Source organism: Periophthalmus magnuspinnatus, chromosome 3 (assembly GCF_009829125.3).
Source record: "Periophthalmus magnuspinnatus isolate fPerMag1 chromosome 3, fPerMag1.2.pri, whole genome shotgun sequence".
Classification (NCBI taxonomy): domain Eukaryota; kingdom Metazoa; phylum Chordata; class Actinopteri; order Gobiiformes; family Gobiidae; genus Periophthalmus; species Periophthalmus magnuspinnatus.
The window spans coordinates 9,274,156-9,299,919 of NC_047128.1; the positions used below are offsets into that span (position 1 = coordinate 9,274,156).

The following is a 25,764-nucleotide window of genomic DNA, read 5'->3' on the forward strand; positions in this document are numbered from 1 at the left end:
AATATTGCTCTAATGTGCGTTTGACAAGTTAAGTTTATTTGTATGGCACAATTCATGCACAAAGTATTTCAACGTACTTTACAGAATAAAAAAGATACTGGCTTTCAGAGTATCAAAAATGAAAGTGAAACTTATGAAACATGTTAATCCATTGTTTTCAGTAAATGTAGCATTTTCAAAACAATAAAAGGCAACATGGTGATCTAAATGTGTAAAATGTTAGCAGTTAATACCCCATAAAAGTAAAATACCCCCTCTTTAATACCCCATAGAAGTAAAAATATTGCCTCTTTAATACCCCACAGTGACAGTATATAGTACAGTAAGTTTGTGTATATATATATTTTTATATATTCCCCAAAACCTTGAAAAAGTATTAGCCTAACGACATGCTAGTTTTAATGTCTAGTGAAATGTTTTGTTTTCCTTGCACACATTGACTCGGGCCTATGCCTCTGTGTGTGCGCGTGCCTGTGTGTGTTACAGGACGGAAGGACCCCTCTGGTGCTGGCCACGCAGATGTGTCACCCAAAGATCTGTCAGCTGCTGCTGGAGAGAGGAGCTGACATCACCATCCCAGACAAGCAAAACAAGTGATGGCAGCTTTCTCTCAACACATTTTGTTACCAGACATCAGTGTGCAGTACTACAGCGAGGAATCATGACAATACATGACACACCATACCAGTGCTATTATGATATGGTACTGCAATAATCAGTACAACCAAAGGGGAGTAGTACTCAGTTACATTTTCTCTTACATTTAACTTGAAAAAAGGCACTTTTCAGAGTACTTTTCTAGCAGCATACTTTTACTCTTAGGACTTTTGCTCTTAATATTATTATTATAGTAACAGCACTCTTGTGGTTCCTCTTCCCACTGTGAGTAAGTCTACAATCTTTGTTAATTTGAACATTTGTGTGTTGCAGCACTCCTTCAGATATGATTGTTTGTCTCAATTTTGTGGATCTTTTAAAATATCAAATTTTGTGCATTATTTTATGTTGTGCCATTCAAATTACACTGACCTCAAATTATCAATTAGATTTTAAGTCCTGACAGTTATAGAGTTCCTCATTAAAAAGACACCACACACCTGTTATTACATGATGTATGTGTCTGTCGCAGTAATTCCAGTGAATCCACGCACACAGAGGTGGTTAGGCCTGTCACGATAATCACTGAAGTAAATTTTGATGATAAACAATAATATTGAAACAAATTTATGCCACTTGTATGCTAATATACAAGTTATTCATTCAACCTTTTACTTTAGTTTAAAGAAAATGAAAATAAATATTGACTTTAAAAAAATATTGTTCCAGCTTGTATTTGAACATCCATCCACCCATTTTCCATACATCCATCCAAATACATCCAGACGAAAATGGATGTATTTGAACAATGAACCAAAAATATATTCTAGTCTACTCTATTCTATTCTAGTAAGAGTAACATATAATAAGTAGTGGTCCCAGAAAGATTACAGAACTGAAAGAGTAAGTGTCAGGAAGTGCCGTCTGATTTATAATTTAAAGTTAATGTAATTTGAAGGACACAGCATTACATACTGCACAAAATCCGGTATTTTCAAAGGATAGACACAACAATGAGACAAAGTAAATCATATCTGAAGGAGCTGCAAGAAACACAAATGTTCAAATCATTTCATGTGCCAACATAAAGTTTTTGCTGCTTTAGACTTACTCACAGTGGGAAGAGGAACCACAACCTTAACTCAAGTAACAGTACTGTTACTTCAATAAAAACCTTACTGAAGTAGGAAGTAAATACAGATAGAAAAGTACTCTGAAAAGCTAAATTTCTTTAGAGTTATTCAAGTAAATGTAACTGAGTACTACCCACTTCTGCAAAGCAATACCAGTATCTGCTTCTGAATTTTATTTTTTTTATTTTTTACTTTTGACAGATTAGTCATTTCCAGTGTTGGGCATCTTACTTCAAAAATGTAATTAGTTATAGTTACAAGTTACTTCTCCCAAAAAGTAACTGAGTTAGTAACTCAGTTACTTTTTGGGAGAAGTAACTAGTTACTAGGCAAAGTAACTATGACGTTACTTATTATGTTAAAACAATAAAAACACAACAGATGTGAACCTTTAACATTTATTTCACTTTAACAGATTGCCACTATATTGTATTTGTTTAAGTAAATTATAGAATGTATAAAAAATATATAAAAAATGTTATTTGAAGTGCAAATAAATCAACATGTCACGCAATTTCAGACAACTGTACTTCAAATATTTTCTTCATTATAATACTGAAAAAAATCATTGCAATGTATTAACAAAAATAAGGCATTCAAATGTAAACCATGTAAAATAAGACAAAACCTTTAAGCTTTTCTGGCCACACACTGTAATTCTCTGCCCAGTATTCAAATATTAATCACTCTCATTTCAACATAAACTGAACTTTATCCAACTCTTTAACATTCATTAAAAGATTCACACAATCCCGCTAACACGTATCTATTCCTTTATTTATCTATCTATCCATCCAATCAGCTGTCGATGCACGTGTGGACAGGACATCATTTCCCATCATGCATTAAGCGTTTGTAGTCCATGCAGGCGGCCGCTGGCGGTGGAGAGCTGCTGCTCTCGCCTTGCTCAAAAACTTCCCGTTACCGGCGCACAGGTTATGTCAGCGCAAGTCGGTGGCATCTTGGACACAAAACTAACCGGCATGCACCGCGCATCGATCGACGGCGATAGTATCTGCGCCCGCCTCATCTCAAACAAGCCTTTTATCTCACCCCGAGCCGCGTTGCAGCTCCTCGGCTGAGAGACTCTGATGAAGAGAAGAGTGAACCGAATTAAAAGTAACGCGCCACATTATATAGTCAGTAACGGCGTTAGGACGCTGGGAAAAGTAATTAGTTAGATTACTCCGTTAGTGGAAAAAGTCACGCAGTTAGTAACGCCGTTACTCTGTTATTCCCAACACTGGTCATTTAAAAAAAACAGTTATCATATCTAACTTTTAAAATCCTTTTTAAATGTGTGTTTTTCTTCTATATCCATCTTTCACACACAAAAAACAAAAACAAACCTATAGACCTCTGCAAACATGTTCTGTAATGCATAGGATTCTTGGATTAGTTTAGCAGTTCAAATTTCAGTCTTGTCTGAAATGTCCACACTCCTGTCATCCTGCCAATCAAGTTTTACAGTTATAGTGACAAGAAGCATAATGGTTGTATGATTATTCAAATTTAGTGACACGATGAGCAAATAGTGATGTCCTATTTTACTTTCATTACTATTGTCAACAATAGTCCTGCGTTATTACTATATCAAATATTGTTCAATATATGATAGAAAGAAGAATACTTTTTTTCAGACTGAATAAATAGCCTGTGTACCTTTTCATTTCATTAGGACACACACACACAATCTTTATTCTCTTGTATTCAAGGCGTCATTGCTCCGATCTACCCACGTTTTCACCTCTACCCACACACCCCCACTGTGCCGAATGCACTCCAGTCTGATCTCCAATTTTATTTTCTTAATCGGCTATACTTGTAGGATTCGGCAGTGTTGTGTAGTCATTTCGGTACAAATGGAAAAAAAGATTAGCTGCTCGCTAGTGTGGCTGCAGCTATCCATAGGAGGAGCCAACAACATGCAGGGCTTTGTTGTGATGACGTTCATGGCGACGGCAGCTCCCATTGGACACCGCAATATTCCAACTCAAAAGTCGGCGGATTTATATGTATGGATACAATTTTTCCCATACACTTTAATATACAAAAAATGTATGTTAAAAGTTTGAAAGCTCAGGGTTAATCAGCTATGTGGTAACCAGTGATGTGCAGTCAAGGGAGGCAGGTGAGGCAATACCTCACTTGTCATTACAGAGAAAAAAATAAATGAAATGGTTATATTTATCCAATGATTTGTACTATAAAGTCATTTTCTATTTAACTTTGCAATTTTAATTCTTTTTTAAAATTCTAAATCACAGAATTTTTACTTTTACCTTTCAAATACTGAGAAGAGACGTGCGGAGGAATGGAGGAAGATTACATATTAAAGCTTAAGCAGTTTTCTAAACTGTTATAATTATAATTAAAGGAAGACCAAGGCCGTAGCTAAAGGATTTGCCCCAGACTACGGGATGAAAGACTCGCTCTTTTCAAACAGAGTGATACACATGCAAAGGCTGGCAATACAAAATCAGCTTGCTTTTTATTTCATACTATTAGAAATATTTCATACAGACTTCATAACTTTTATTTTCAAATTCTTTTTTATTCGGGCCCCAAGTCAGAATAAAAGGGCCAAAATTTACTTGCCAACACCTGGTTTACTTGTTTGTAAATCTGATTGTGATGACATCAGTGCCCCTCCAGCCATGAACCTCACCGCATGTCACTGGTGGTAACAAATGAGCACAAGACCTATAATTTGATTTAAAATCTTTTTGAAAATGTATATACCTCTGCATTATTAAAACATTTTGCAGAATCTTTCTTTTTAAACGGTCTTTTTGGACTTAAAACATCCGTGTTATGGATATTAGTTAGCATGTAGCAGGTTGGCACGTAGTTGGTTAGCCTCCGTAATGTCAATTAACTCTTAAAATTTGAATTTTTCGAAACTTCTATGAGAAACATGATTGAGAAATTGACTTGCGGGCTGAGCAGGCTGTGACTGTTTAACTTCATTACACACTCCTCTGTATTGCACTAGTTCACTTTGCACTGGTTCACTATGGACTGGTTCACATTGCACTGGTTCACATAGAGCTATTGGGTGTGATGTCACTTCAGGTCCATCAGCTGTTTGAAAATAATGAACATTTTGTTTAGAGCAAACAAGGTTATAAGCATGGATCTATAACTGTACTGAACTTATGTGACAGAACGTGTACAGAATTGATGACAGGCAGTTAGTGAGATATACACACTAGTAATCCTATGGTACAGTAGATTATAATGCAGTGTAGTACAGTGTTTACATATTTGATACAGTCTGTGGTTAAACATACAACTATCTCTTGTTTGATGAATAAGGAAAACAAAGCTAGAAATGGGTTGTGCACCCAGAAGTTTCATCATCACTTAACAGCTCTGTAGCATTGGTTCATATTTCAATTATTCTTATTGCACTATATAATGTATAATATGCTGCCATAGGTAATGCTTGTCCACCGGTGTTGTTGCTCTGACTCTGCCTGTGTTCCCCGGCAGGACGGCTCTGATCCTCGGGTGCGAGTATGGCTGTAAGGACGCTGTAGAGGTGCTACTGAAGAGCGGTGCTGACCTCCGACCTCAGGACGCTTTTGGCCACGATGCTTTCCACTATGCCCGCCACAGCAAAAGCCCTGAGCTGCTCAATCTGCCTCAAAGCTCACTTGGAAAGGGCTAGCAGAGGTATGGACTACTAGTAGTAGTCTTGTAGTTTTGTCATCATACTAAAATTTCGAACTTGATATTGATACTGGGGAGACCGGATGGTGGGTTCCATCTACAGGGGAATCACACTCCTCAGCATTCCGAGTAAGGTCTATTCAGGCACTGGAGAGGAAAATCTGACCGATAGTCAACCTCGGATTCAGGAGGAGCAGTGTGCTTTTGGTCCTGGTCGCGAAACACTGGACCAGGTCTATACTCTCTTAGGTCTCGAGAGTTCATGGAAGTTTGCCCAACCAGTCCACATGTGCTTTGTGGATCTGGAGAAGGTATCCGACTGTTGTCCCTTGTGGTGTCCTGTGGGGGACTCTAGAAGTATGGAGTCTGGGGCTCTTGCTAAGCCCTGCTAAGGGCTCTCTGGTCCTTGTATGACCGAAGCAGGAGATGTGTTCACATTGCCTGTAGTAGGTCAGACCTGTGCATGTTAGACTCCACCAAGGCTGCCTTTTGTCGGTTCTGTTCATTGTTTTTATGGACAGAACTTCTAGGTGCGGTCAAGGGTTGGAGGGGGTCCGGTTCGGGGACCACAGGATTACATCTCTGCTGTTTGCAGATGATGTTGTCCAAAGCCAAACTTTGAGTAATGACTGAAAGGACAAGTTTGCAAATACAAGCGGTGGAAACGAGTACCTTCCACAAGGAGCTGGGTGCTCCCCTAGAGATAGGGTGAGGACCCCAGTCACACGGGACGAGCTCGGAGCCACTGTTTGTCCATGTGAAGAGGAGCCACCTGAAGTGGCTTGGCCAACTGTTCTAGATGCCACCTGGATGCCTATCTGGAGAGGTGTTCTGGGCATGTCCCACCGAAAAGAGACCCCGGGAAAAACAGAGGACATGCTGGAGAGACTATGTCCCATGGCTGGCCTGGAAACGCCTTGGGGTCCCCCTGGAGCTGGAGGAAGTGTCAGGGGTGAGGAAAGTCTGGGAGTCCCTGCTTAGACTGCTGCCCCTGTGAATTTGAAATGCCATCACCACCATTACCTTTTGTTGTTTAAGGAGTTGCACAATATTACCCCAAACGCATACATTCACCCTCTTTTTCTCTTTTAATGTCCAACAGAGAAAGACGCTGCGAGGATCGAACAGTGGAAGCGACAGGTAAGGTCCTGTATAGCCCATAGACTGTGATCACATGTCCCCCTCTGTGTTTTCTGTAGACGGTCCCATAGGCACATTTCACTCTGTGTATTGAATACTGTTGTTGTTGTTGTGTCCTTGTACAAGACTCTTAACCTGCCTCGCCTCTCTGTCACTTTGTATGAATGGGTGTGAATAAGTGAGTGGTTCCTTGGTGTAAAGTGCTTTGAGTGCCTTGAAGATGGGGCTGCAAGAAGAATCAAAATTAAAGCAATTTGAATGAACGCAATTAGCAAAGTGCAAAGGCTGCAATTTTCAAGTGCTAATTTGAATGAATAATTTCCTCAACAACAAAATCTTAATTGGCATAAAAACTGCTCACCCTGTAGGTCTGTACAAACAGGGTCTGAAATGTGATTCTTGTATTAGTTTGTCCATTAATATTGCAGTGTTTTTGTCAATTCTTTTAGAAACAGAAACCTATTATCAAAACAAAGTGCAAATCACAATCATAATCCTTGTCATACAAATCCAGAGGAGGGTAGTACTCAGTTTCATACAGTTACAGTAACTTTTTAAAGAAATAGTACTTTTTTGTGTATTATTTAATGTTTTGTCCTTCACATTCACTTCAAATTATAAATAAGATGTTAAGTCCTGGCAGTGACTCTTAAGTTACTCTCACTTAAGAGTAAAAGCGTCAAAAGTCGTACCCGAGTTATTTCTTGGACCACTACTTTGTACTTCTACTTGAGTACTATTATTTTTTACGTTACTCTTGAGTGTATTCTGTGTGTATTGTTGGTACAGTCCCATAGACACAGTATTGTGTGTGGTCAATGTGTCAGACCGATTTAGCTTGAAACGTGACAAGTGTGTTACAAGCTGTACAGGACTGCCCTCTAGTGGTTACCATGGAGTTTGGCTCAAATATTGTAGAACATTGAGAGAGAGCACACATGGATTGTATTGACGGCCATATATTCCAGGCATCATTAGCTGACTCACTATCCTTGCCCACACTCCTGTACTCGGTTGTAATTATTTGAAAAAATGAAGACTCCAGATCATACATGTAGAGTAAAAAATGTCATGTTGTCACTTTTCCAGTTTAAAAATGCATATTGACAGTCAGTACAGTGAAGTACCACTATGAAGAAGTGGTATGGAGACTATGAAGAGGTAGGGCCTATAAGTTGTGCAGTTTTCAACTATTAGTGAGCCGTTTAACTATTGCAGAATATTGCAGAAAATGATAATGACTTTAAGTAACAAGCCTAAGTAATGAGTTATGTAGGCTTGTGCGTCTTGCACATGCTTGTACTGCTAACCATACATAGGGTTTGAATAGGGCCCGGTTGAGATTGCTAGATTACTCAAACATACATGGATGACATCCAAAACCTCTTCATGCATGTTTTTGATGAGGGAACAACATAACATGGTTTCAACAAATGTTGATGTTGCATAATACCCCATCTTTGAGTAAATGTAACTACCTGCTGCTCACCTCTTTCTATTTGCCGAGTGAAATCCAGATGGGGACTATTTTTTTGGCAAAGCAGTGCATGGTTTTACTTTTTTATACAACTGTCAGGAGCCCTTAAAGAACAGAACCTAATGGAACTAAATGGATTCACCTGCTGGGTCAGACATTTCATGGACATGGACTGGAGGAGCGATTCTGATGTATTATTATTATTAGAGAATATTTAATGTCTACTATTCAAGTGTATAATTCTTACCATCTCCTTTGCAGTATTCTATAGAGAGACCTGACTCTGCTGAACTGATGTATTATTATTATTAGAGAATATTTAATGTCTACTATTCAAGTGTATAATTCTTACCATCTCCTTTGCAGTATTCTATAGAGAGACCCGACTCTGCTGAACTCAACAAGAAGGATCAGATCATACATGTGAGTACTCCTACCTCATAGTATTGTTGTCATGATACTAAAATTTCAAACTCTATTCTGATACTAAGGAATCGACTCAAAACTCAATACTCATTTCGGTACCGCAATGATAAAAAAACAAACAAAACAACAGCAATTTTCAACATTAAATGCTAGTACTTTCTTTTATATTACCATGTGTCCTTTTATCTGTGTAATCCTTCAGTGGTCCAGGTAGGTTCCATAGTGGTCCATACTACACATTAGCTTTCTGAAAGATACTGATCCCCTGAGATTGTACCTACACTGTGTTTAGCCAGTTATTGCTTTTGGCTAAACACTTCATACAGAGTAGGTACACTCTCAAATCACTCACCTTATATGTGAGTGATTTGTGTTTGTGTGTGGACAGGAGCTGGAGCGTAAGAACGAGGGCCTCCAGGAAAGTCTGAGGAGGTCTCACCAGGAGCAGAGAGGACTTCTGGACCAGGTGTCCCAGCTCCAGCAGCAGCTCACTCAGGTCAGTACACACCTCTACACGTGGAGGTATCGAGTACGGCCCTAGTCTAGAGTTTGTTAAATAAGACTATTTCGATACTAAGGAGTAGACTCTATAATCAATACTGATTCTGATACCACGATGATTTCTTTAGACAATAGACGGATATTTTTAACATTAAATGGTAGTACTTTCTTTTATATTACCATGTGGCCTTATATCTGTGTAATCCATCAGTGGTCCAGGTATGTTCCATAGTGGTCCAATGGGTGTATACTGATCTATGTGGTGTTATAATTATTCAGATACAGTTCATCATTCTAAAGCTATTCAGGAAAGGTTCATTTGTGTCCTGTGAATGTGACTTTCCTAGTATTGATACTTGCTCAAATGAATATCAAGTGTTAATACTATTACTTTGCGACTTATTTTAAAACATTATAATATCTAATAATGTCATATCTGATACTTGTGCTCTAAATTAATCTATTTATGATTTTTATTTTATTTCAGGAAAAGATGGACGAGTGCTTAAAGGAGGTGAGTATCAGAACTATTCTCTCCACACAGTATTCATTTCATTGCAGCCAGAAAGGTCAAATTTCTTGTTCAATTGAGTGTCTAGTATCAATATTGATTTTAGTATTGATTATTACTTTCAATACTTTTAACAACCCTAATCATAAATCCTGGGGCACCATGCAGTTAACTTAGCGCCCTTAGCTTATTTCCTGCCCTCACATGTACTGTTTTGACCAGAAGGACTCATCTATAATGTCCAAAGACGATGGCACACGCGGGCTGGAGACTGTGAAAGTGCAGCTCAAAAGCCCCATGGTGAGTGCTCCATTCTGCCTAAAGTGCATGTGACAGGCTAGACTACTCATTCCAACAAAACAGACTTAACAACATTATAGACAAGATTTTACGAAAAAATCTTGGCTAGTTTTTTTTATACTTTTACTCTCTGGTTGGACATAGGCAGCAGATATAACATGCATGGAGCTAATTCCTTAACATTATGGTTGCCAGGTAAAGGTTAATGACTTGTCTTCATTGCACAATAGATATGATCAGGCAAATATAAATGAATCAGTCAATCTAACTTTATTTATAAAGTGTTTTTAAAAACAATCCCACATGTCCTTTCACTTAACTCCCTTACTCCCACAACTGCCCAACCGTTATAACCAAATAATGCATCTGCAAACATAGTCACAGGCACAGTCTCACCCACATCCACACACACGCATGCATACACCATAGTACTGGAAAGATGCCTTGCCATGAGTGTATTTCCTGACTTTGAGAATGATTAGGAGCCTGCTTCCAGAGGAGCACAGGGTCCGTGAGGGTTCGTAGGGTAAAAGCAGTTCTGAAAGATAAGAAGGCCAAAGCCCATCAAGGCATTAAAAAAACAGTAAAAGAACTTTAAAATCGATCCTGAAACAGCTGGGGAGCCAAAACCTGTAAACCTGAAATATTCTTTCTGAGAAGACCAGAGAGCAGGGCATTATAGTAGGCTATCTGATGAGCATGCACCAGAGTCTCTGTGTTGGCCCAAGAGAGAATGGGATGGATTCTGGCTATATTATTTAAGTGCTAAAAAAAAAAAGAAGAATAAATAAAATATATTTGTGTGATGCTCTTAATGTGTGGGGTAAAAGTCAGCTCAGAGCCAAAAGTTACACCCAGTTTTTTACTGTTTGAGGTAGGTTAAAAGATTGAGCTTGTTTGGGTAAATATTTCTCTCTCTGAGCCTGAAGACCAATGAGTGAATGTTTTCAACCATCCAGGAATTAATATTTGAAATTAAGTTAAAAAGAGGCACACCTTTATTTAGTTGAAAGACGGTTTAATCTGTAATGCTTTCCCTGTGTTTTTGATAGAAATTTTGGTGATGACATAAGTAGCGGTTTTCTGTTTTAGACCACTATGTTTTGTATTTTTCTTATATTTTTGTACTTTTCTTCTGTTTTCCACAAACTGCCACTTAATTGATGTAAAACTATGATACACACGTGGACAGAATTGTTGGTACCTGTCGGTTAATGAAAGAAAAACTCACAATGGTGACAGAAATAACTTGAATCTGACAAAAGTAATAATAAATACAAATTCTATGAAATTTAATCAGTGAAAGTCAGACATTGCTTTACATACATATACATATATATATATATATATATATATATATATATATAACAACTCATGAAACATGCCTAGACAAAAATGATGGTACCCTTAACTTAATATTTTGTTGCACAACCTTTTGAGGTTTTTGACGATTCCTGTAAATGTTAATGAGACCTCAATGTGCCTCTCAGCAGGTATTTTGGCCCACTCCTCATTAGCAAACTGCTCCAGTTGTCTCTGGAAAAAGCACCCTTCAAACCTGACGGCATGTTTCAGCTCGTGTCAAAGATGCTCAATAGGATTTAGGTCAGGGCTCATAGAAGGCCACTTTAGAATAGTCCAATGTTTTCCTCTTAGCCATTCTTGGGTGTTTTTAGCTGTGTGTTTTGGGTCAATGTCCTGTTGCAAGACCCATGACCTGCAACCAACCTTTCTGACACTGTCAAGCACATTTCTCTCTAGAATCCCTTGATAGTCTTGAGATTTCATTGTACCATGCACAGATTCAAGACATCCTGTGCCAGATGCAGCAAAGCAGCCCTAGAATATAAGAGCCTCCTCCATGTTTCACAGTAGGGACAATGTTCTTTTCTTGATATGCTTAATTTTTCCATCTGTGAACATAGAGATATGCCTTGACAAAAAGTTCCATTTTTGTCTAAGAAACTTTGCGGCAACATGTCAACATGTAGTTTGGCAAATTCCAATCTGGATTACTTATGATTTGTTTTCAACAATGGTATGCTCCTTGATCGTCTCCCATTAGTCCACTTTGGCTCAAACGGTGTCGGATGGTGCGATCTGACACTGATGTTCCTTGAGCTTGAAGTTCACCTTTAATCTCTTTAGAAGTTTTTCTGGGATCTTTTGTTACCGTTCATATTATCCGTCTCTTTGATTTGTCATCAATTTTCCTTCTGCGGCCACGTCCAGGGAGGCTGGCTACAGTCCCATGGATCTTAAATTTCTGAATAATATGTCCAACTGTAGTCACAGGAACATCAAGCTGCTTGGAGATGGTCTTTACCTTTAACATGCATGTCTATAATTTTCTTTCTAATCTCCTGAGACAACTCTTTCCTTTGCTTCCTCTGGTCCATGTTGACACACCATGCCACCAAATAGCACATTGACTACCTTCAGCTCACTGACTGATTACAAGATTGTAGACACCTGCGATGCTATTTAGTGGTCACACCTTGGATTAACATGTCCCTTTGGTCACATTATTTTCCATCTTTTCTAGAGGTGCCATCATTTTTGTCCAGGCCTGTTTCATGAGTTTATTTTTTTAAGTAATTCTGTTGAAGCAAGGTTGAAAAGAAATGTCTGACTTTTATTGGATAAATTTCAAAGATTTTTTATTATTACTTTTGTCAGATTCAAGTTATTTCTGTGACCATTGTGCGTTTTTCTTTCATTAACCGATGGGTACCAACAATTTTGTTCATGTGTGTACATATTTAGCACAGGTACTATTCCACCAAACCAAGTCACAAGTAGAAAACACACAAGCCTGTCGACTTTAAAGGTCCTATGTCATGCAAAAATGACTCTTATGTGCTTTAAGTCATGTTATAATGCTGTTACCTCAACAAAAACACACCTGGAATTGTATTTAGTTTCATTCACTCAACTGCTAGCTTTTACTTTTAGTTCAGTAGAGACTGACAATTCCAATGAAACTGAAATCATCCAAATGATTCTGGTGAACATGTATGGAGTTTAAAACCACAGTGGAGCACTTCCTATATTACCACATGACACCATAAGCTGGAACAGAGTGTTTTCTATTTGAGAGAAGAACTCGGCCTAAATATGCAGGATTCAACATGTGTGAATGAAACAAAACACAACTCCAGGTACGATGAGGAAACAACATTACAACAGAAAGCTGAAAATAGCATAGTATGGGCCCTTTAGAGGCATTTGTCATGTTCTATGGCTCTTCTGGTTTGGTCCACTGTGTAATGTACATAGTATCAGTTTTAGTCCCTCGCACCTACAGTAGCCTCTCCGTTACAACAGCACGGTTACCCTCTGAGCAGAACCTAACAAACCTGTGTGTGTTACAGGGGGACTACTCCGGCCAGTCAGTCATCAAAGGTGAGGTAGCAGAACATGCACGCAGTCACATGCACACACAGACGTGGGTAGAGTAGCCAAAATGTGTACTCAAGTAAGAGTAACGTTACTTCAGAATAATATTACTCAGGTAGAAGTATAAAGGATAAAGTAGCGGTCCAAGAAATTACTCAAGTAAGAATAAAACATTTGGGAAAAGTACTACTGAACTAAGAGTACCTTAAAAATGTACCGTAAATTTCGGACTACAGAGCGCACCTTGATATAAGCCGCACCAGCTAAATTTGAAGAGAAAATCAATTTTGTACATATATAAGCCGCACCTGAATAAAAGCCGCAGGTTTTCATATTGTAACATGAGATATTTACACAGAAAGACGGTGCACCGACACGCTTTTTTTTAAACTGTGCCTGAAAATTGGCACCAACACGACAACAACACGGGATGAACACATCTGCAGGTTTAGAAAATAAAGCTGCACCAACACGGAAAATCTGCTTTTATTTCCTCTGAAAACTTTTGTCGTCTTTTTTACATTGACCAAGTTGGATCATTGATGTCGAGCTTACGTGCAGTGGCTCTATTTCAGGGGTCGGCAACTCGCGGCTCCGGAGCCGCATGCGCCTCTTTCCGCCTCATACTGCGGCTCTGCGTGGCTTGGGAACTAACACAGACACAGCTCAGTCCTGCGTAAAGAGCCCTGATTTTGAGACATTGTGCGCACAGGGGTCAGGAGCAACTTTGGCCCGTCCCTAATGACACACTAATAAGCTCGTCCGTAGATGTATCATGAAAATCCTGCTGGAAATCGCCACAGAAATCTATTTGATGTAGTAGCAAGTATATTATCTGCTCTTGTCTCCGCGGGTGACGTATCACGTTTAACACATCAGACCGACGCATTAAAGTAGAGCCAACAAGCGATGTGAAAATGAGCCAAAACAAAAGTCTTTGGGAGATCTTTTTAACAAAGGGGAAAAGGACAACTGAGGAGCCAGAAGAAGAGACTACGACCTCCAAGAAAAGAAAGATAAATTTAACAGGACAATGCCTACTTAAATCTGGGTTTGCGCTACAGGTGACTCACGCACAGAGTCCGCTCTGCGTAACATACGGGAAAAGCAAATAATGGACAATGAAACCTTCAAAACTGCTTTGGCACATGGAGATAAGCACCTGGGATTAAACGATACGCTACGAGTTTTTTTTGTTGTTGTTTTTTTAAAGAAACTGCGGAAGTAGAGTAGACATAATCACATATCAGCGCGATGCATGATGCAGCGGTTTGGTGAGTTGTATTTTTTTAATGCACTTAAGTTGTTTTTGCCATATTTATCTGCCACGTGTAGAAGGCTTGTCCGTGAAAGTAAAACCTACATTATTCCGTTACATTATTGTTATTATACAGTGTTATCTTCATTTTAGATGTCAAAAAGTATTTGCGGCTCCCAGTGTTTTATTTTATGTGGAAAGTGGGTCCAAATGGCTCTTTGCGTGCGTGTTAAAGGCCGACCCCTGCTCTGTTTCCTTTCTGTTTCTTTATCTTAAAAACTGCATCATATCCATTTCATGATGCGCAAAATGATCGTTCAAAATCAAAACTAGTGAATTCTTCAGAGCAGAATCTTTCCCCACGTCTGTCTCACTTTTACGTTTACAGCTAGAGAGCGCCCCCCAGGGGTCGTTATCCAGTAAAATTCCATATATAAGCCGCACTGCTGTAAAAGCCGCAGGGTTCAAAGCGTGGAAAAAAAGTAGCGGCTTATAAATTTACGGTAACTGCCAGGATGTAACTTGTAATTTGAAGGACAAAACATTAAACAATGCACAAAATGAGACACACTAACTCATATCTGAAGGAGGTGCAACAAATGTTTGAATCATTTCATATTGTCAACATAAAGTAAGTATGCTGCTAAAAAAAAAAAAAAAAAAAAATTCTGAATACTCCCCACTTCTGCGTGCACACACATACACATATGCGCACATACAGAAACAGGCACACTACTCTGAGTGTGGTGGTGGTCAAATATATTATGGTGTACTTTTTACAGGGAAAGAGAACCTGGTGAAGCAAGCCTACAGCCTGGATGCAGAGCAGGTCAGGCATTTAGGAACTGGATTCTTATAATGACCTTTGTATTACCCATAAAGTGAACTGTGGTTACAGATTTCCAATAACTTGTAGTAGTATTGGTCAATGATTTTTGTCCAGGTAGGTTCCATAGTGGCCCATGGGTGTATACAGTATGTCTTATACTAATTCTGGTACAGCTCAAGATCATTCTAAAGTTATTCAGGAAAGGTTCATTTCTGTCCTGAGAATGTGACTTTTATAGACTAAAACTAGCAATACTTAATAAAACTAGCATTGAAACTAGATACTTATTCGAGCATCTAATATCTGATTTTCTATGCTTTTGAAAACTACTCTTTTTATTCAATGCAGTTTTTATTTAGACATGATAAACCCATTAACTGTACACATACTAACTTCTGTAAGTTTATTCCTGGTTTCAGGTTCAGCGGGTATCCATCTCTCGCTCCGTGTCCCGAGGCTCAGAGAGGCACCCGTCTGTGGGCTGGGACCCGTCTCCTGAGCTGGAGGCCCTGCGGCGTGAGCTTGAGGTGATCCGTAGGAGACAACACACTGCAGAGGAGGATACCGCCAAGCTCCAGGCCGCTCTCACCCTCAAGACCCACGAATGCCAAGAGCTGGTGCAGAGCCGCGACAGCATCCAGCAGCAGGCTGACCAGCAGATCCAAGAGCTGGAGGATGCCCTGGGAGATGTGCAGAAACGCATGCTAGAGTCTGAGTGTAAGGTCAAGCAGCTTCAGGCTCACGTGGTGGCAGTGAAGGAGCATCTTGGAGGTATGCATGTGGCTGAAACTTTGTGTTACGATAAAGTAGATGAATATGGATGGATTACAATGGCCAAAATAATTTTGATTAACAATAATTTCATGATAACTATTAAAACTGCACATTGTTTAACATTTAAATCGTATTGATTTTAATAATTGTAAATGGAGGGGGCCTTATGCAAAACTGACGATCTCACTATCCAAGCCCTCCTTACAATTTACTGTTACATTCTCTCCCATGCTCAGCCCACAAGCCTACATCACCTGTACTTGAAAGTGAAACTTATTAAACATGTTAATGCCTTGTTTATAGCATTTTCTAAACAATAAAAGTAAAATATCCCTTCATTAATATTATGATTGAGGTCCATGTTTCAGCAACAATGGGCATTGGATTTTGATGAAACAAGTAAAAATACAAACTACAAGAGAATATCAAGCTTAAGTAGCTTAAGTGGCTTTTTGTAAACAATCTGATGGTATGAAGGCCAATATCCAAAGGATATTGTCTACAGAGGTGGGTAGTACTCAGTTACATTTACTACGTCTGATTTTCTACCCTTTCTATCACAATAAACATTGTTTGTCCCGCCAGGAGGACAAGCTAATGAAGAGCTCCGCACACAGCTCCAGGACATCAAGGCCAAGTACGAGGGTGCATCAGCAGAGGTGGGCCGCGTCCGCAACCGCCTCAAGCAGAGCGAAAAGGCCCTGGAGGAGTACAAGTCCAGCGAGAGCCAGCTGGCAGCCGAGACTGAGAGGCTGACCCACGAGCTGGGAGCAGTGAGCACGGAGAGGGACGAGCTCGCACAAACACTCCTCCAAATGGAAAACCAACTAAAGGAGGCCAGAAACAAGCAGGGCAACACGGTCCCAGCTGAGAAGTTTGACAACATGAAGAACCTGCTGACCAATGCAGTGGATGAGAAGGAGCGGCAGATCGCGGAGCTCCGGGAGGACTTCGACCGTGTGCTGGAGGAGGTGGCAGACCTTCACAGGAGGATAGACAGTCCCTCAGCCCAGTCGGTGTGCTCGGAGGAGGAGCAGAAGATCAGGGCCGCACTGGAGGAACGCAATGCCTCGCTCAAGAAGAGGCTCATGGAGGTGACCGTCAAGAGCCAGGCACTCATCCAAGAGGTGGGTCCATAACAATTCAATTTTCAAGTTCAATTCATTTTTTCAATTCATTTTATTTTTGTAACGCCCAAAATCACAACAGTTGTCTCGAAGGGCGTTCATGTTTTGGTTGATGGGGGAAACCGGAGTACCCGGAGGAAACCCATCCAGACACGCGGAGAAACATGCAAAACTCCACACAGAAAGGCCTGGGCGACCCGGGGATCGAACCAAACCTTCTTGCTGTGAGGCATGAGTGTTGCCACTCAGCCACCGTGCTGCCTAAACAAAACAACAGGAAAAATCAGACAAAACAAGAAAAATCGGCCAGGCGAGGAGGAGGGAGGGGGGCGGAGGAGGGCCAGGCGAAGAGGAGGAAGACCAGGCGAGGAGGAGGAGAGCCGGGCGAGGAGGAGAGGGAGGCGGGTGGAGGAGGGCCAGGTTGTGATAGCACCCTGAAGGGGGAGTGACTGAAAGCCTCAAAAATGAAAGTCAAAGTTATAAAATATGCTTTACAAAAGATTGTTTTCGACGAATGTAGCAAGGGTAACATTTTGATCTAAATATGTTATGTGTTAGCAATTAATACGCTATAGAAGTAAAATGTCCCCCCTTTAAAAATGCACTGGGAACTACTCCGGTGGAGGGTCAGTCACCTGCTTATCTCCATGGAGGTGTATGCCTGCCTTGAATGTTTTAATTAATTTAAACTTCTCTTTCTCCATGGAAGCAAGTAGGTGACGTCACTAGGCAAAGGCAAAGGTCTCTTTGGAGAGACAATTAAAACACCCATAACTAAATAAATTCAAAGTAGATACGTTTAATACCATACTGTGGAACGTCATAGGCAAAGCAATAACATCTCTATGGAGACGAGCAGAAAAAGTTACATAAAGCAGATCTTTACAGAATATAAACGACATTCTAACATAGATCAGGAAATTGTTTAATATGGGCCCTTTAAGTAGTAACTAAGCCTTGATTATTTTTTACTATTTGTTCATAATGAAACTTGCTTCATACTCCATTAAAGTAGGCCTATTCTGTAAACTCGACTTTTCAGAGCTTTTTTCCATGTTATAGTTTACCCTCACCAGTTACTCACCCAGGGTGATTTGTGCTTGTTTGAGTCATCTTTAATCGCTTATTTCAAGATGCTATTTTGCTACCATTTTATTTATTTTCTTAACTGGTGGTACATGCAGGATTCTGCAGTGTTGCGTAGTCATTTTGGTACGAATAAAAAACTTGCTAGCATTATGTGCAGCTGTCCATAGGTGTTGACAACTCAGCTTTCATTGGACTGCAGTTTTTAATGCAGAAGTCAGCGGACTTGTTTAAGTTCTTTTAGATGAATACTGCAATTTAAAATGGGCAAATTATACCATAATGACCCCACGGGTGTTATAGATTATAACTATAGAGCACACAGAAGCACAATATATCTTTGAAGCCGTAAATTATGCAATGTTATCATGAAGTGTTATCATGGCAGCTTGAAAGCCACACAGGGCCATGCAGTACAGATCACTTCACGTGACTGTCCATGTGCAGAGCTTGACTCATGGCCACAAGAACCTGGATCAGGGCCAGTCCACGTGCTTCTCCTCCTCAGCACTTCATCACTGTTTATTTCTGCTTTTTATGGTTGTCTGGAAATGCAAAGGATTTGTGTGTGTGATTTGTGTGTGTGCTGTCACACATTCACTGAGGACAGGAGCAGAGGAGCAGAATTTTTCATAGGGTTGTAGTACTTCTACTTGAACTTCCCCTGCAGGTGTAGTCTTGTGAGTGCAGTTTTGGTCAGATACATAGAGATATGTAATAGTAGGTTACAGAAAGAGATACAGATATCTGTGTCACAGATACACACACATGTTCAAGATGTTAATATCAAATATTGCAATTGAAATGTAGATTAATTCTTGCATAAAGTGGTATAAATACATTCATAAATACATTCATTTTTTGATGATTATCCAATCAGCAGAATGAGCCTCACATGAGTCTCTCATTTGGGTTACCAGTTTCAATGCTGTAATTCAATTGGTTTAAACCTAAAATGCCTCTCTGATCTGAATGGTCACTATCCCAGCACCTGCAGCCAGTCATTAATATTTGTTTAGTTTAGTTTTTTTGTCATTTCATTTAGGAAAATTGACAATATCAGTAAAAAGTAAAAAATGTGAACCTCTTATGGTTTTTGCAGTTAAACATTGTAGAAGCTTCATTTTGTTCAGTCGCTCATGTTGTGTACCCACAATTTTTTCCTATTTGTACTGACCTCATACATGCTTTGTCTTCTTCAGGTGGAGGAGAGCGAAGAGGAGCGAGATCTACTGCGAGAACAGCTGGACAAGCTCAACAGCCAGATGGAGACAGACTTCATACCTGTCCAGCTTCACGAGGAGGCCAGGCACAACATGGTCCAAGCCCTGGAAGACCTAGAGGACAAGCTGGTGGAGGCCAGTGAGCGCTATGGCAAAGCAGAAGCCCAGGTTGAGAAACTACAGTTGGACAAATCCACTCTGGAAGACAAACTTCACCACCTCCAGAGCACTAAGGAGCAGCAGAACAGTGAGATGGACCAGCTGAAGACACTGAACTCAGATCTGGTTCAACAACTCGAGAAGATGCAGAGAAGATGTGCGGAGAGGGACATAGAGTGTGTCCAGCTAACCACACAGAGCCAGGAAATGAAGAAGACCATGGACGGAGAGTATGTGCCCAGGCAGCAGATAGAGCAGATCCAGAAGGAGCTCACTGCCACCATCGAAGATCTGAGATCTCAAATGTCCCAGCTGGAGTCTAGGAAGAGGGAACGTGGTGAAGAACTACAGAACGTGAAAGATGGAAATGACAAGTTGAAAGGCGAGTTGGAAAAGGTGCAGTTAGAGTTACAAAAGGACTATGTTAGCGTGATGGAGCACCACACAGTCATGGATCAGCTGAAGGCAGCCGCAGTGGAGGCGGAGACCCGGGCGAACAAAGCTGCTGAGATGTATGCTTCGGCTCAAGACGAGACCACCAGGCTGACACAGGAACTTCAAGCTCAGAAACAAGAGCTTGATACGATTCAAGAGGCAATCCAGGCAAAGTTTATCCCAAGAACAGTCATAGAAGAGAAGGAGAAGACCTACGCAATTCAACTGCAAGAACTCGCTGAGAAATTGAGAGAAATGGAGGAGAAGTATAACCAAGAGAAGATGATGAGGGAAAGCTCTGAACAGGAGAAGCAGCGGCTAAAGGTGCAATTCGAGGAGGTCAACCACAGACTAGACTTGGCTTTGGTTGAAAGGCAGGAAGAGCTGGAGAAGGAGTACAGCTGTAAATTTGAAAAACTTACCAGCAGAATTCATGACTTGGAGAAGCAGCGCGAGGAGGTGGAACGTCAGAACACAGAACTAACGAAAGAGAACACAGACTACACCTCACAGGTCCAGAGTCTGCAAGAGCGTTTGAGAATGGAGCTAACGCGCATTGCAAACTACGATGGAGAACTCAAAGCACTTAACCAAGAGGTACAGCAAGCTCAGGCAGACTCCAAGAAGGCCAGAGCCACCCAGCAAGATGAAGCCCAGAAAATGTGTGTTCTTCAGAAAGAGCTGCAGGAGAGGAGAGAGGAGAACCAGCAGATTGTGAGAACCAAGGAGAGTCTGGAAGCGCAGGTGGACAAACTCAAGCTAGCACTGAAGGAGGAGGAGGAGAACAATGCCCAGAGAGCGGAAGATGTAGCCACGCTGCAGTCTGAGCTTCTGCAGGCCACACAAGCCCTGGAGGAGCTGAGGCACAAGCACGAAGATCTCACCCAGCTCGAGAAGAACAGGCAGCAAATGAGCGAGGAGGTGAACGGGCTGCGCGAGAAGCTGCTGCTGCTGGTGGAGGAGGTGCAAGACGCCAGGGAGGATGCAGCGCTGGCCTCGGAGCAGGAGAGGAAGGCCCGAAGCGAGACCAACAGCCTGCAGGAGAAGAGCTGGGCTGTAGAGAAGGAGGTGGGAGAGCTGAAGGAGAGGTATGACCAGTCCCTCAGCACCATCCAGGAGCTGCAGAGGAGCATCCAGGCCTCAGCCCAGCAGACCGAGGCCAAGGACAAGAAGGTACACGCTTGTTAGGGATAGCTCTGGCGATAACTGAAATATATCTATATTAATATACCAGTTCGACTCCATTACACTGCCTTTATTTAGAGACTAGTCTAAACCAGAACCACCACAAACATAGGTTTGGAAGAAAACCAGACCAGTTGCAGTGGGATCACAAAGATGTCACTAGAGACTAGGTAACAAAGTTGTCACTGGAGACTAGGTATACTCTCTAGTAAGGAGGAAAGAGATCAGTGAAGGTGGCCACTCATGGCTTATTATTATCAGGGCTGACGATCTGCTGTGGGCCATATGTTAATCCTACTGTAAAGTACAGCAATACATTTGAAATGTAGGAAAACAAATGTTTGTAGACCACTGCCTCCTTAGTCCTGCGACTATCTGACTTGGTTCTTGTGTGTTTCAGATCACAGAGCTGCTGACAGATGTGGGACGTCTGAAGCAGGCACTGAATGGCCTGTCTCAGCTGGCCTACACCAGCAGTGCCCCCAAGAGGCACACAGACTCACTACAGGCCCAAGTCAAGAGCCTTCAGCAGCAGCTAGCTGTAAGTATCCCCCCTCTCTGTTAGCTGTTAGCAGAGGGCGAACTCTGATACTCTGACAATAACACTATTTTTCATAGGATGCTGAGAGGCAGCACAGAGAGGTGGTCTCCATTTACCGCACTCACCTGCTCAGCGCCGCACAGGTAAGATACGACTCTGCACAGGTGGGAAAGGTCACAGAGCTTCTTGGAGGCTTTTGATAAACATGACATTTGCAATATAAAAAAGACTGAAGTTTGGCGCATTAAAACAATGTCCTATGTTTTTTGTCATATTTTTGATCATTTATTTCTCATTAGATGGATATGTCATTTTTCACACTTAAACCTACCTCTGTTTGCCTTCCAGGGTCACATGGATGAAGACGTCCAGGCCGCTCTGCTGCAGATCATTCGCATGAGGCAGGAGTTTGTGTGCTGAGGCCCGGAACTGCTACAACCCCCAGAATCCCCACAACCACAACAACCATCAGAACCACAACAAGACTCTACTCCCTCAGCTCACCCAGTTCAAAGTGCCTGTGTCTGCCTGTGTGTGTGTGTGTGTGTGTGGGGGGGGGGGGTATGTGTGTGTGTGTGTGTGTGTGTGTGTGTGCGTGTGCGTGTGTGTGCGAGTGTGCAGATATTTCAACTACAGACTTCTAAACTGGGCTCAGTTAAAGTTGTGCTCCTCAGACTCTCTCTCACATTCCCACCGGCCTCACTGCTCTAGTGTGGATACTACATTTCAACACTCACCTGTTTTTTTCTTCATGGTCCACATGATCATATTCATATTCAAGTTATGTTAAATGAGCTGCAGGGTGCAGTATGTAGACATTTGTAGATTATGGCATTCATGAAACCTGTTTTGAAAATTTCAAAAGAAAAATGTTTTATTCAGAAAAGTACCTTCAAACTGCAAATCTGCCTTTAACAACGTCCTTTCTGAACATAGAGCTTTTAAGGAAGGCAAACCATGGAAAATGAGATATAAATGGCTTAACAGACTTGGATTGTAATTTTGTTTTTAAACCTGATGGGCAGTATGATGTACAATTGATCAAACTTATTCGGAGAATAGTCTTTGAAATATAAAATTATAAAAAATCAATCAGTTCACAGACAATGTCTCTCATTATAAAAATAATGCAGTCATTTTAAGCCTTCTCCTCCAAGTCAAGAGATAAATATGAAATCTTGGAACTGATATGTTCTGGTTTGTTTCTCTCTATATACTCACAAGTCTACAAAACCTCACTGCTGCCCATGCTGCCATGTAGCCTCTGTCATTCTCCCTGCTGTGGTGGAGCTGTGGAGCTGTGGAGCTGTGTGAGTGATGCTGTGTGTGTCCGTGGGTTTGCAGTGGCACTGGTCCTTTTTGGTAGCACCAGAGCATCCTTTAGTGGTCAGACTTGGCAGGCCAAGTTTATAGTAGTAAAACTGTGTGTGGCCCCAGGGTACACAGCTGCTGTTCTGTGGAGCTACTGTAATAGCATATGGAATGTTAAATATAAAGAATACATAACTGATCTTGAATAAGCTAACAAGTGTGCTAACTGTAGTTATGATGCTGTAATGGCTTAAGGTGAGACACTGCAGGAGAACAGGGCAAAATATATAGAGATCCATAATTCATGTTTTCATATGGTAATTACCCTTATGTTAAAACGCTTAAACATTTATTCTCATTAGATGTGAGTTTGTTTAAAATATGCAAAGCATAAAAATTTTATTATGTGAATATATTGAAATATTGTACAAGGCTGGTAAAATGTGGTGTGTAGATATCAGAGGGTGGCCATTTCCTTTTGAAATCATTATTTTAGGAAACATTGGATGAAATAACAGCCTAGTGAAATAATTTGATGAGAGAATAAACTGTCCCATTATCATCCTGCAGTGTTTAGCCTTTAAGCATATGTTAGCACTGTGGTTCTCAACATGGGGGTTGCAAAATGATTTCAGGGGGTCTCCAGATCATATGGTGAAAAATTGAGAATATATTCAATTGATACTTTGCAGTGACATCATGCTGGGTGGATTCTAAATGTATGTCTAATGGTGGAATGTTTAGCAGTTGCCATGGCGACACAATAGACCATTAGCACCGTCAAAAAAGATATCAGATTGTCTGAAAACTCAAGAAAAGTACAAAATGGATTTAAACAACATTTTCAGGAGCCTATAATCAATACAAGTGTCCATGCTCTTGTTTATTTTCAACAAAAAGGTGAGGACGACTAACTGAAAAAAACTGCTGGTTAATGCTAGCTAGCTTGGGACTGTAATGTTGTTTGAGAGGGACTTAGTAGTACAAATCAGCTCACCTGTTGTAGCCCCAGCTAATCCAGTTCTTTAGGGTCAGCTTGTGTTAAAATAAAGGACAAATTTAAGTTTGATAAAGCCTCAGACAGAGCTGTGCCTACAGTTAGGATCACACCCTGCTGCAAAGTGGTAGCGGTGGTAGCCTGTGATTCATGAGGTTGAGAACCAATGTGTTAGCATATCATAGCTTATGTTGGTTTACTGTAAATTTTGGACTACTCAGCGCACCGGAATATAGGCCTCACCAGCTATATTTTAAAAGAAAATACATTTTGTACATATATAAGCCACACTTACATATAAGCTGCAGGTTTTCATGTAACAGGAGATAGACAGTGCATGGAAGTTTTTTGAGTTTTAATTTATTTAAAACTGTGCCTGAAAATCAGCAGTACGCCAACACAACATGCCGGATGAACATACCTGTATGTTCATAAAATAAAACGGCACCAACATGGGCCATCTGCTTTTATTTCCTCTGAAAACTTTTGTTGTCTTTCTACATTGACTAAGTTCTTGCCGCTGCCGCCTCCAACATCACACCATCAATTCAACGTCAAGCTTACGTGCAGTGGCTCCATTTCCTTCTTTGATGCTAGATTGATTGCCTTTAACTTAAGAGCTGCATCATATGCATTTCTGTGTGTGTTTTCCATCATGAGGGTGTGTGCATGATCCGCAAAATGACAGTTCAAAATCAAATCTAGTGTATTCTGGAGCGCATAATCTTTCCCCACGTGTGTCGCACTTTTGAATTTACTGGTAGAGAGTGCCCCCCGGTGGCTGTTAGCCAGTAAAAATCTATAAATTAACCACACCATTTTATAGGCCGCAGGGCTCAAAGTGTGGGAAGAAACTAGCGGCTTATAGTCCGAAATTTACAGTATTTTGTGCAGCCTTACAGAGCAGGAGCTGTGCTCAGCCCCTGTAGGAGCCTCTGGACTAGTGTATAGTGATAGTCTTTTCCCCTCCCTCTGTGCCTTTACATCATGTGTTTTCATAGCTTTGTACTGACTTTGTACCTCTGTGTGAGAATAAACTTCAGCAGGACTGGAACGTAGAATGGCACACTTCTCATTTCTGTGGTATTCATGTTTCAAAGCACCTCCTGTTTTTATACTGCCAAAGAAAGAATAGGGTGTAGCAGATATGTACTAAGGACTAACAGCTAACCACTGTTTTCTAAATGTTAACTGTAGGGTTCAAATGATGAAATAAAGATATTGTTAATGTCCTTATACATATTTGTGTTGTCAGACGCTAATCCAAACTCAATAAAAGTGCCTAACATAATAACTAACTATGGTGATTGTTTCTGTCTCCTGTAACATGTATACATCAAGTTTAAAGGTTCTATATTACACACACATTGATTCTTGTGCTTTTAGCTGTTATAATTCTGTTACCTCCTCGAAAACATAACTGGAGTTGTGTTTCATTCACACGTTTGCAAAATCCTTTATAATTAGTCTCTAAATCTTCAAACCTTAACCAGCTCTTTTCCACCTTGTGATGCCATGTAGTAGTAGTTTTCATATTAACCGCTCCTTTTACATTTAGTTCAGTAGAAACTGGCAATTAAAGGGCTAAAATCATCCAAATGATTGTAGTGAAGGTGTATGGAGTTTAAAAACACTGGAGCTCCTCATTACCACATGAGTGTTTTCCATTTGAGAGAAGAA

General features: G+C 40.7%; 1 protein-coding gene across 1 annotated transcript in view; it reads left to right on the forward strand.

Annotated features, from left to right (window-relative positions):
* Positions 1 to 25,380, forward strand: part of uacab (uveal autoantigen with coiled-coil domains and ankyrin repeats b) — an 81,369-nt gene extending 55,989 nt beyond the window's left edge. Inside the window, 16 exon segments of the mRNA XM_033987630.2 lie at positions 487 to 593; positions 5,226 to 5,367; positions 5,369 to 5,408; positions 6,508 to 6,545; positions 8,389 to 8,445; positions 8,837 to 8,944; positions 9,437 to 9,463; positions 9,683 to 9,760; positions 13,135 to 13,165; positions 15,200 to 15,246; positions 15,666 to 16,017; positions 16,606 to 17,147; positions 19,436 to 21,223; positions 21,636 to 21,776; positions 21,854 to 21,919; positions 22,125 to 25,380. Coding sequence (XP_033843521.2) covers positions 487 to 593; positions 5,226 to 5,367; positions 5,369 to 5,408; positions 6,508 to 6,545; positions 8,389 to 8,445; positions 8,837 to 8,944; positions 9,437 to 9,463; positions 9,683 to 9,760; positions 13,135 to 13,165; positions 15,200 to 15,246; positions 15,666 to 16,017; positions 16,606 to 17,147; positions 19,436 to 21,223; positions 21,636 to 21,776; positions 21,854 to 21,919; positions 22,125 to 22,196 — 3,636 coding nt within the window. The 3' untranslated portion in view covers positions 22,197 to 25,380.
* Positions 25,381 to 25,764: the final 384 nt, after the last annotated feature.